General features: G+C 58.0%; 2 protein-coding genes across 9 annotated transcripts; both read left to right on the forward strand.

Annotated features, from left to right (window-relative positions):
* Positions 1-617: 617 nt before the first annotated feature.
* SPEGNB (SPEG neighbor) lies at positions 618-2817 on the forward strand. The gene is made up of 5 exons (XM_032354244.1): positions 618-759; positions 890-1017; positions 1349-1656; positions 2274-2415; positions 2584-2817. Exons 2-5 carry the CDS (start codon positions 890-892, stop codon positions 2720-2722), a joined length of 717 nt encoding a protein of 238 aa, XP_032210135.1. The 5' UTR covers positions 618-759; the 3' UTR covers positions 2723-2817.
* Positions 2818-3442: 625 nt separating this feature from the next.
* On the forward strand, positions 3443-11031 carry GMPPA (GDP-mannose pyrophosphorylase A). Of its 8 annotated transcripts, none has more exons than XM_032354910.1 (14): positions 3443-3535; positions 4386-4445; positions 4550-4647; positions 5556-5659; positions 5926-6112; positions 6469-6528; positions 8080-8210; positions 8898-8912; positions 9283-9417; positions 9520-9617; positions 9791-9837; positions 10033-10125; positions 10221-10389; positions 10727-11031. In XM_032354910.1, exons 2-14 carry the CDS (start codon positions 4406-4408, stop codon positions 10825-10827), a joined length of 1278 nt encoding a protein of 425 aa, XP_032210801.1. In that variant the 5' UTR covers positions 3443-3535; positions 4386-4405; the 3' UTR covers positions 10828-11031. The 8 variants fall into 8 exon arrangements, with proteins under 8 accessions (XP_032210801.1, XP_032210803.1, XP_032210805.1 ...); XM_032354912.1 differs by having other exon boundaries at positions 3448-3541; XM_032354914.1 differs by having other exon boundaries at positions 3472-3541; positions 4391-4445.
* Positions 11032-12086: the final 1055 nt, after the last annotated feature.

Below are 12086 nucleotides of genomic sequence, written 5' to 3' on the forward strand. Positions count from 1 at the left end.
CACATGGAGGGAAGTGAGCGGGACTGCGGCAGTAACGGGGAGATGCTGTTCTCAAAAATCTTTACCGTTCCCTCTAGGTTGATCGCTCTTTACCGCCAGGGGGCACAGTGCAGAAATGGCAATCCTAGACTCCCGGAGCCTGGGGAGTGCTTCCGAATTGGTCTTAACAGCCACACTGCCCTCTCATAATTGGCTGGATGGACAGTGAAGTCCCTCCCCTGTCCGTGCTACTCTGGCTTCATTCGGGGACACCCCCACAAACACTTGCACCCTTTAACCAACAGTGTCCTGGGAATGGCATGTTGTCCAACTGTCTGGGGACTGACCAGAGTGCAAAGCCGCCCCAGCAGGGAGCTGAATCTCTTGCCAGCCTGGGCCCTTGTCTGATACCAGGAGTGGGAGGGTTACCCCCTGCCCTGGGAGGGGATGGGGCCGCATCCAGCTGCCCAGCTGTCCTGGTGCTGACATGAAGTGCACCCCAGAGCTGCTCGGGTTTCCCCCCGGGCCTGCCCCAGCGGCTGAGCCAGCATCCTAAACATCCTCAGGCTAAATAAGGAGCCTGCTTAGGTCAGGGGGCGGGGCTGGGGTCCCCGGGGGGCTTGGGGCAACCAGGCCAAACAAGGCAAGGAGCAGAGCGATGTATAAAACCAGGGCCCTGGGCTGAGCACCTGCCCCTGCCCCTACTGTGCCTTCCAGAAGGGCTCTGACTCACCTGCTATCCAGCTAGTGGACTCAAGCCGCCAGGTCGACCCGCCCACGGTGAGTCCCTATTCTCAGACCAGTCCCAGACACTCCCATCCCCAGGATGTTTTGAACAGACAGGGGAGAAAGGCTGAAAGTCAAAGTCTCTATGTCAGCCTAGACCTCATGTTTGTTTTGCACTCCCCAGATGTCCAAGGCAACTTCCGCCAAAAAAACGGCGGCTGCGGCCCCACCTCCGGGATGTACCCTGGATATCAACGACCCCCAGGTCCAGAGCGCGGCCATTCGCATCCAGGCCTCTTACCGGGGCCATAGGTGAGGGGGAGCCCGGAGCCCTCAGGAGGAGGGGAACAGGAGCTGCAGAAATCGCCCTGACCTGCAGCGTGGGCGTGGGGGGGAGCTGAGCAGTGTTATGGACTGCTGGGGTCACTGGACTTAGGGAAGAGAGTTTGACGAGGTGTGGAAAGGTGGCCGACAAGATCAAATCATTTCATCAGGGTAACAGTTCAAGAACAGCACCCCCCCTCCCTACCCACCCGCTCAATTGAAGTTGTAGCGGGCCGAGGGGGTGGGGGCAGGGGATTCGGTACTGGCGGTCCAGATCCGCGTCGTGGGAGCTCTGGGCCCTGACCCGGCTCTCGGATAGGTCCCGGAAGGAGCTTCGCGAGAAGGGGCCGCCACGAGTGCTGGAGCCGCTGAAGGACGTGGTGCTGATCGAGGGCAGCGCGGCCAAGCTGACTTGCCGCATTTCGGCTTTTCCGGACCCCTTCATCCGCTGGAGCAAAGACGGCAAGGAGCTGCGCGACGGGCCCAAGTATCGCTACGTCTTCGAGGACCCTGACGTGGTCGCCCTGGTGGTGCGCGACGGCGAGCTGGCAGACCTGGGCCAGTACAGCATCAACGTAACCAACCCCTTCGGCCAGTGCTCTGACTCGGCGCGCATCCTCGTGGAAGGTACGCGCGTTTCCCGTGCGGCGCCACCGAGAAGAGCATCACCGCCTCCCCGCGCCGCAGCCGGGTCCCTCCAGCGAGCGCCTACCGCTGGGCCTGGCCGAGTCCCGATGGGGTTGAGGACACAGCCTGGGGCGCAGCGGCGCGCGGGCTGGCTAGCCCTTCCTGCCTCAAGATCCCGCCCTCACCCGCCCCCGCCCCAGACCGAGAAGTCCGCTTTGGGCTCTAGTCACTCCACTCCAGCGCCCCAAGGTCACAGCGAGCCAGAGGCAGAGCCAGGGTTAGGGCCCAGGTCTTCTGGCTCCGCCCCAGGGCAGTGTTCACTGCTCGGAACTATGTCCATCCAAGGCACTGAGATGTGTAAACGCTCCCGATCTTTCACTCAGCGTATTTCTTTTCATTCCCCCATCCCACCGTGGGCAGGAGCAGGGCCAGCTATTAGTCCGGTTTAACAGCGGAGGAAATGAAGCCCCAAAGAGGGTAGACTTGTTCAACGTCCCACTACGGGCTTAAATATATCTCATATTTAGGGCCGGGTATTATCTGGGGACGTGATGCCCCTGCTCCGCCTCACCCCTAAGGACCCCTCCCCGGGTCGCATGCCCTTTCCCTTCTTCTAGTCCCTGCGAAGATTCAAAAGGGACCGGATAACACTAAGGCACGCAAAGGCGCCACCGTGACGCTGACCGCGGAGATCATGGGCGAGCCTGCGCCTGACGTCGGCTGGACCAAGGACGGGGAGGACATCGAGGAGGATGACAGGCGAGGGCGGGGTCCTGCAGCCGGGGCGGAAGAGGGCCCAGAACCCTGGCGGGAGTGGGCCGGGAGCGGGGAACGCGAAGCGAGGACCAGAGCTGGCTAACCAGCCTGGCCCCGGGCGCCTGTAACCTGACCGCCGCCCTCCCTCCCCGCTCCCCCTCTCCCTGCCAGGGTGTTCTTCGAGATCGGCAGTACCACCACGACGCTGACCATTCGCCGGGCCACGGCCCAGGACAGCGGCAAGTACGAGGTGTACGTGGAGAACAGCCTGGGCATGGACCAGAGCTTTGCTCGCGTGGACGTGGCCTGAAAGAAACGCTCGGATCTTACGCCCTGGCTCCAAGCCCTGGGGTGCGTGGGACCGACGACCCCCCCCCCCATCTTGCTTAATAAAACTGCTCTTTCTGACCCTCCGCGTGTTCTGGTCTTTGGGGACGCCGTTTCTTCTTCCCTGAACTCGCACCCATGCTTACTCCAGACCCACACACTAAGGTCACAGTATGTGGGGGTGGGAATGTTTGGAGAGTGCCTGGTTTAGTGCTTTACGTTACAGACTGCAAATCTGAGATAGGCTTTCTCTCACCCTACCGAGCTCCTTCATTTCCCCGCGGGACCGCGCCAGGAGCTCATGACCCCGCCTCCTCTTTTTCCGTCTACCTCAGGCCCCACCCACTCGCCACGGTCGGCGCCCTCGCCACGCCCATTTCACGGCTGGCCGCACCTCCTCTCGTCTCTAGGCCCGCGTCTTCCTGGGACCCTGCTCCTACCTTGGCGGCTACTCTGGGGCCCATTCCCAGACAGTGCAAAGTCCTAATCTCGGTTTCCCTCCTCTGCCTCTTAGGCCCCACCCTTCTTCTCTTTAGCCCCGCCTAGATCCCTTGGCCATGCCCCTTGTTCTCCCATAAGTCCCACCTCCCTCCTCTCCTGTAGTTAGAAACAAGCGGGCGTGGGGGGCGGGGGTGGGAGGGGCGGATAGAGGAGAGGGCTGTGGGAAACGACGGAATCGTAAGAACTACTATTCCCGGCATACTCCGCGAAAGAGTTCTCGCGAGTCGCGAGAAGACACGTGCGCGGAAGGAGCAAGCAGTAGCGGGCGACAGAGCTGGAATAAAGGGAGCTAGTGGTAAAGGTTGCTGATGGAGGGGTGGCGAAAGGGGTAGAGGGCAGGGGACGGCCCCTACACTGAGGGCTGCTCGGAGGTCCCGGCTGGCCCTTCGGAGGTCTGCTCTTGTGTTGGTCCCACAATCCCCTGGCTACGCAAGGCTAGGGTTTATTAGACAGAGTCAGTTGTGGCGTTCAGAGGGTCAGCAATCATTGCTTCGACTCGAGTTTCAGACTTGTCTCCAGTATTGGGACCCAGGGGGAGATAGATTCCGTGTTTGAGATGCCAAGGGAATCTGTCTTTTGATTCAGGGTTCATCACTTAAAGGTTAGTTTTAGGATTCAAATTCAGCATATAGGGGGGTTTTTTGCTTGGACTTGGGACTCACCAGATACGTTATTACTTAGGATTCATTCTTAGGATTGCAGTTAAATATGTGGGGCTCACTCAGGATTTGAGATTCAGTATTCAGGGTTCACTCTTGGGATCTGGGGCTTAACATCTGTAGCATAAGAATGGAACAGTTGGGAATCAGTGGGTTTGGGGTCTAAGGTCTGTTGCTGAGTTTCTGAGTTTGCTGAATGTGTTTATGGCCAGAAGGAAGTCTGATGGATCAAATGATGGGGTGTGGATTTCAGGATTTAGCAGAAATCACTGTGGGGTTTTAAGGCTGGTTGGAATCTGGATTGGGGTTTCAGATGTATGGGATTTGTGAGATGTGTCCAAGGAGGGACTCTATTGAATTTCGGATTTACATCCTGTGAGAGGGCTAAATGTTGCTATTTGGGGTTTGGGGTTTGCTTGGGATGTGAGTGGGGTTCTTGGGCTGGGGTGTGAGATCTGAGCCGGATTTCTCTGTTGGGATTTGAAGTTTAGGTAGCAGTTGCCATCATGCTCAAAGCTGTGATCCTGATTGGAGGCCCTCAAAAGGGTGAGGAACCCAGGGAAAGGGGTAGGGAGGTTGGGCTGGACTGACTGGGGAATGGAGGAAGAGGGAAGCAGGAAGCTAAAATGTGCTTCTCTCTTCTCTCTCAGGGACCCGCTTCAGGCCCTTGTCTTTTGAGGTGCCCAAACCCCTGTTTCCAGTAGCGGGGGTGCCTATGATCCAGCATCACATTGAGGCCTGTGCCCAGGTAACCCCAGAGGTTCCCCCTCCCACCTAGCTTCCTGTTCATCTTCATGCTCTATTCCCCCTCCAACCACGTCGTGTTCGGACCAGGCCTAACTCCAGGGACTACCATTTATAAATGACAGTGTGAATGGTGTCCCTCGGAGCTGTGCAGTGCAGCCGCCCTGCTCTCTTCGCTAATCTGGTTTCTCATCTGGCCTCTTCTTGTTCAGACTTCACTCCTATTTTTAAAGCATGGAATGCAAGATCAGGCAGGAATCTTCGAGACCATTTAAAGCTATAGTCCAAGGAACCTGAATGATAGCAAAGCATGGAACTCAAACCCTTGCTCACTGTGGAGCTAATTTCTTTATTGCTCTTGGCATCAGGACAGGCAAGGTTTTACCTGAATCCAGTCTCTGCCTGCTCTAAGGACTTGAGTAAATTCCTCACCCTTTCTGAGCCTTAGTTTTCTTACTGGTCGAATGGGGTGATTAAGCCTGCTTTGGGGGGATGGCAGGACTTAAGAGATGATGTGGTGAAGTGCCTAGTGCAATGTAGGCACTTGATAAATGGTACCCTTATCTCACACTGATCTCAATCTCAGACTGACAGATAATAAATATGGGAGAAAATGAATGGATGATCTTTCCATGCAGCTTGGTAGGCAGGATCTTTCAAAGCTAGGGTGATCCTCAGATGCGGGGATGGGGTGGGTGAACAAGAGAATCATATAAGATTGAAAGAACAGGGACAGACTTCCTCTAGGTTTCTTTTTGTCTGGAAGAGAACACAGACCAGAGTGGTAAAGTGAGTGCGTAGGGGCCCCACAGCTAAGACCAAAGCTCTGGCCTCTGGACTCCTGGGCCTGTATTGTCCTATCGGATATGTTCTTTTTTCCTCCCAACCTCTTCCCTCCCAACCTGTTCTCAGGTCCCTGGGATGCAGGAGATTCTGCTCATTGGCTTCTACCAGCCTGACGAGGCCCTTACCCGATTTCTAGAGGCTGCTCAGCAGGAGTTTAACCTCCCCATCAGGTGTCTGTGCGGTATGGGGGCTATGGGGCGTATGGGGAGTGGGAGCAGTGCTCAAGGCCTCAGAGTTCTTGTGAGTGGGTTGAGTCAGCATTCGGCAGACTTTGCCCTTATATATTAGGAGGGGTCTTATTTGGGAATCTCTGAATCCTTGAGGATATTGGCCTCAGGCAGGTGTATTTCTGGGAGCAGGAGGAGTCAGGTGCCCAGGCTCATGCTATCTGCCTCCTCTCATCTCACTGAGCCGGCTTTGGGGTCTCCGGGGACAGGTACCTGCAGGAATTTGTGCCCCTGGGCACAGGAGGTGGTCTCTACCATTTCCGGGACCAGATCCTGGCCGGGGGCCCCGAGGCCTTCTTTGTGCTCAACGCTGATGTCTGCTCGGACTTCCCCTTGACTGCTATGTTGGATTCCTATAGACACCAGCCTCACCCTTTCTTGCTCCTTGGCACCACGGTGAGGGGGCCGGGAGGGCTGGAGGGGGTAAAGGGGGGTGATCCAGAGAAGTTCCTGGAATGCAGAGTGTCGAAGAGGCAGAGGCAGCCCAGTGAGCTAGAGGGAACGGGCATCAGCAGGGGAATGTGCCAGAAATCCCAGCAAGTAGCAGAGGAGGTGGTGGCGGAAGAGACCTGAGCCCTTTGGCTGCTCAGAAGGAAGGAGGGGGAGGGCCGCTGTCAGTTCTCCCCCGCTGAAGGCCTGTCAGTGGCGGAAATACGTGCCAGGTGCTACAGGGGAGAGAAAGAAAAAAAGAGAAAACAGACCTCACCACCCTGGAGCAGGCGGGTCATTGTTTTGGTGTGTCTGTCTTTCAGGCTAACAGGACACAGTCCCTCAACTACGGCTGTATTGTAGAGAACCCACAGACACACGAGGTGAGAGCAGAGACAGGGCTGGCTGGGTTCTTACTCTGTATCATCATGTCCTCTCCCCTCTGCCTCTAGAGAATGCTAGAATGCTATTGGGTGGGCTCCAGTGCTGTCAATCAGGTGGGGCATACCCTTGGCTGTTCATCTTCCATTCTAGGGAGACTGACAAAGAGCAGAGACTAAGAGTTAATTTCCATGGGTGCAGCACCCCGATGGCTGTATGGTATTCCGTGCGGTGTTCTGTGGGAACATGAAAGGAGGCCCACCCCAGCCTTGCCTGGGTGGGGGCAGGGAGAGCTCCCTGGAGGAGGCAGGGCCAGAGTTGGGTTAAATTCATGGAGATGAAGGAGACAGGAAGGCGTTGCTGTTGGAGGGAATAGGCTATGCAAGGGCACAGAGGCAGGAAACAGTATGAGGCCTCTGGCATTCCCGAGGTGGGAGTGGGATGGCCAGGTAGAGGGTCTCAGTCCTAGTTTGTGAAACTCCCTACCCTGAGCTCCACTTTCATACAGCCCTCTTATTTGCTCAAGCATTAGTATCAAAAATACACTTAAAACAGGCACACGCAGGGGCCCTGGTGGGCTCAGTCGGTTAAGCGGCTGCCTGCGGCTCAGGTCATGATCCCAGGGTTCTGAGATCGAGTCCCACACCAGGCTCCTTGCTCAGCAGGGAGTCTGCTGCTCCCTCTGCCTGCCGCTCCCTCTGCTTGTGCCATCTCTCTCTCTCTCTCTCTGACAAATAAATAAATAAAATTTTAGGGAGCACCTGGGTGGCTCAGTGGGTTAAATCCTCTGCCTTCAGCTCAGGTCATGATCCCGAGTCCTGCGATTAAGCCCTGCATCGGGCTCTCTGCTTGGCAGGGGGCCTGCTTCTCTCTCTCTTTCTGCCTGCCTGTCTATTTGTGATCTCTGTCAGTCAAATAAATAAATAAAATCTTTTAAAAATAAATAAATAAATTTTTAAAAGAAAAAACAGGCACGCACACATAGATATGTGCAATTTTTTTTTTTAAGTTTTCTACTAGGCATTAGCTAGATATGAAAGAAACAGAGCCAAAGAAATAGAATCCCTGCCACTCAGGAACACCCCCCCTCCCCAAACACACACACACAGTGGGAAGGACAGTCAGAAATCAACCATGGCAAATGACATAAGGGCCACAGTGACGTGTGGCCAGAAGCCAGGGGTTCCCAGACCTGAGAAGGTCTGCATAGTGCGGGACAAACACAGGTTCACGGAGGAAGTGGCAAGGTCGACCGGGTTTTGAAAGCTGAGTTTTCCAGATGAATTGCCGAGAAAGGGCATTCCAGGCACAGGCATGCAAGGGCAGTGAATTGTGTGCTGGGGGTGCTGGGAGGTGGGGACAATGAGGAGGGAAAAGGCATGCCATTGGGATTTGTCGTGAAGGTGAAGGGCAGGGACTCTGCATTTTAGGAAGACCATCCTAGCAGCAGGGAGTAGCTGGTGGTGAGTAGGTCTTAGGGGATGGTGGCAGAGTGGAGGGTGGAGGGCTGGGGAGGGGGCCCCTCTGCTGGACCCAGCCTGCTCTGTCCTCAGGTCCTGCACTATGTGGAGAAACCCAGCACCTTTGTTAGTGACATCATCAACTGTGGCATCTACCTCTTCTCCCCGGAAGCCCTGAAGCCCCTTCGGGATGTCTTTCAGCGTAACCAGCAGGATGGGCAACTGTGAGGCGGGCCCCATGGCCCTGTAACCCCAAGTCCCCCAGTCACAGAGCACACCCCCATCCCCAGGCTCTCCAGGCTCTTCACCTGCTCACCTTCCTCCTCCCTTTTCCTTTCCACTTGTCATCCCTAGCCAAGCCTTCCCAGTCCCCTCCCCTTCTAACCTCATTCTGTCCCTCTTCCTTATCCATCCCAGTTCCTCCTCTGTCACTGCCTGCCCACTCCCCTTCTGGTCCATTTCTCTCCAGCCCTGAGTGTCCCGGAGATGTCTTTTGGAACAGACGGCAACACGCACACTTGGGCGCACACACGCTTGGGTGCAGAGACATGCAGAGAGAGAGAGAGAGAGAGAGACACACACACACACACACACACACACGCACTCACTCACTGTCAGGCTGAGGCTCCCCTCAGCGCATACCACATAGAGCCCTGCTGGCCACAATCCCCTCCCCAGGTCATCCCTGTAAGGCCCCGGACCTGATAGGGGCCCCCGCCCCGTCCCTGTCCCCGCGGGTCCTGGCCTTCACTCCCTCCTCCCCACCGGCTCCCTGTCTCATGCTCCACTCACTCCCATCCATCTCTGCTTCTCTCTCCATCTCTTCTGGCCTCTGTCTGTTTCTGCTAAGTTGGCATCTCTACCATCTCTCTCTCTCCCTCTCTTTCTGTGACTGTCTCTGCCCTCACCAGCTGTCTTCCTCTGGGGTGAGTGTCTGTGTTTCATTCCATCCTGTGAGAGGGAGGGTGACCCGAGGTGGGGTTTGGAGGAGTGGATGGGGAGGAGAGGGAAATGGGGGGGAAGCTCCACCCGGGCGAACTCCCTGGGCCTGGGGCAGAGATGGGGGATCGGTCCATGCCTGGGGGTCCCCTGGGATCGCACCCCAGGTGGGGGTGGGAGGATGATGTGGGTAAGGAGGGTACTGGCAGTGTTTCCTGGGACATGAGCGTCCCTTTGGAGAAGATCTAGCCAGGCCTGGAGAGTGGGATTCCCTGGGATCACTATCCCTGAGACACCGCTTTGGCCTCCTGGGCGGGCTCAGCTGGGGAGCTGATGTCCGCGTCTCCTCTCTGCCAGGGAGGACTCCTCAGGCCTGTGGCCAGGGGCAGGCACCATCCGCCTAGAGCAGGACGTGTTCTCCGCCCTGGCTGGGCAGGGCCAGATCTATGTGCACCTCACTGACGGGATCTGGAGCCAGATCAAGTCCGCAGGGTATGCCTCATGAGGTGGCTGGGGCACCTGGGAGCTGAGATTTGTGGGGGGTAGGCACCTGCTGGCCCCTGAATCCTCCATCCCCCCTCGTGGCTCCCCCAGCTCAGCCCTCTATGCCTCCCGCCTCTACCTGGGTCAGTACCAGCTCACTCACCCAGAACGCCTGGCCAAGCACACTCCCGGGGGTCCACGAATCCGAGGTATGTCCCCCTGCTCCCTTCCTCATCTTTGCCTCCAACCCCAGCCCCCTGTGCCCTCTGAGCCAGGACTCCTGACCTCAGATTCAGAGGTGAAGCCCCAGTCCCTGCCCCGCCCCCCCACAACCAGGTATGGTGTGGGGTAGCTGCCCCCAGGTCTTCTCTTCTGCTTCTAGGAAACGTTTACATCCACCCCACAGCTAAGGTGGCCCCATCAGCCGTGGTAAGTGGGGGGCCAGGCTGGCAGGATGGGTGGGATGACGCAGAGAACTTCTGAGCTCAGAAGGTGGGGCTCTGCTTTGTGGCCACCCATTGTGCAGGCTCAAGCAGGTCCCTTCCCTCTTACCTGTTCTAGAAGGGGCTGGATTCTGGTTTCTCCAAGGCCCCCAGGGCTTATGGGATCTGTTCCTCTCCACAGCTGGGCCCCAATGTCTCCATCGGGGAGGGGGTGACCGTGGGCGAGGGCGTGCGGCTCCGCGAGAGCATTGTCCTCCATGGGGCCACGCTGCAGGTAGGCACCCTGTGGCTGGCTGGGAGGGGGTGGCCCCCGTGGGCTCAGCATCTGGGCCCTTCTCCTCCCTCACCGCACACTGTCGTGTTTGGCAGGAGCACACGTGTGTCCTGCACACCATTGTGGGCTGGGGGAGCACTGTGGGGCGCTGGGCCCGTGTGGAGGGTACTCCCAATGACCCCAATCCCAACGACCCCCGAGCGCATATGGACAGTGAGAGCCTCTTCAAGGACGGGAAGCTGCTGCCTGCCATCACCATCCTAGGTATGGCTTCCTGGGGGACTAGGGCTGGGGAAAACCTCCACGGGTGCTGGCCTTGCCCTGTGGGGATGGGACACACGTGTGTGTGTGTGTACGTGTGCGCGCATGTGTACGTATGCTTATGTTTATTCCTTTAGCAAACATTTACAAAGTGCTTGCTGTGTGCCAGGCCCTGTTGAGCCACTGGGAGTCTGAGGCCAGGGCGCAGATGGGCAGGGAGGGATGCCTCCCGGATGGCCGTGGCCCCAGCTCCTTGCCTCTGGCCTCCCCTCCCCACGGCTTCTTGCGGGGGGGGGGGGGGGGTGCTTCCTCCTCTGGGTGCTCTCGTTCCCGGTTGCAGGCTGCCGCGTCCGGATCCCTGCTGAGGTGCTCATCCTGAACTCGATTGTTCTGCCACACAAGGAGCTGAGCCGCAGCTTCACCAACCAGATCATCCTCTGAGGGGGACTCCCAGAAGGCACCCCCCCCCCAACTCCCAACTCCTACCTGCTTCCCTCGAGGCTCCTTCCTGCAGGGTCGGCCTCTGTCCAAAAGGACCAGAGGAAGGCAGGCAGGATCTTCACGTGCCAGGCGCAACGTGGGTGGCTGGGGGACTCCTGGCCTCCCTCTTCGGTCCCTAATAAACCCGGGTGGACCTTGGAGCCAGCACGGACTCCCGCTTGTGCCTGGGCTGGGGGTGAGGGCGGAGGGGGCGGGTAGCTGAGCCAGGCCCCCCCACATTAGCATTTAAATTGGAGTCGTTGCTGCGGGCTCATGAATAATGAATCTGGAGCCCTGGTAAATCTCCCCCTCCCACTGCCTTTAGCCTCTTGCGCCCACTCTGCTTGGGAGGAAAGCCCCCAAGGCTCCCAGCCTGTCTGGCCCCTGCCTTCACCCCTGCTCCAGCACTGAGGGCTCGCCCGCCTTCCTGTTCCTCTTCACTGGGCCTGGCTCGAGCTCAGAGTGTAAGGATTCCAAAAGGAAGGGTGCAGGATTCTGGCTGGGCTGTGGGACGCTGGCGGTGGGCTCAGGGACCGAGAGCCATGGGCCTGATACTGGGTCACCAGTGGCTGCTTTTCTCAGTTCCTGCCCAGCCCGGCCCCAGCCTGTTTTCCGCTTTGCCAGCTCCATCTGCTCCTAGCCTGGCTTTTGGCGGAGTGGGGGTTCTCCCCACCCGAGGCCTGCGTGGTGTCTGTCTCTTACTCCCCTGGCAGGTGGGGCAGACCTAAACTGGTGCCTCATCCTCTCCAAGTCCGGGAGTGTGTGTGGGGGACTCGTGCTGGGAGGGGAGGGGGCCCTGGCCACCTCCCACCACCCTGACTCCGTCCTTTGGGAGATCTTAGTCCTCTCCACATTCCCCTAGCCCCAGAGCAACCCAGCCATCTCTCATGTTTGCCCATGACCCCCATGTGCCCCCTCTTGGTACCCCCCCTTTCCCCAGCTGTGGGTGCAGAGCTTAGTTGCCAGATGAGCTGGTAATGATCGTAATCTGCTAATTGAGAGGAATCTAATTACCCAAAGAGAATGGGGGGGCAGGGCGTGGGTGGGAGGGAGGAGGGGGTCCTGGCAGCAGGCAGGGGTGGCAGGCGGCGGGGCGCCGGGACCTCGTTATCAGCACCGGAGTCTGGGATTTCATAGCTTCTTAGCTGGACCATGGGGAAGACCCGCTCCCCCAGTAGCCGGGGTGAGGGTAGTGTGGGGATTGGGTTGGATTTGTGCTC

Source organism: Mustela erminea, chromosome 8, assembly GCF_009829155.1.
Source record: "Mustela erminea isolate mMusErm1 chromosome 8, mMusErm1.Pri, whole genome shotgun sequence".
NCBI lineage: Eukaryota > Metazoa > Chordata > Mammalia > Carnivora > Mustelidae > Mustela > Mustela erminea.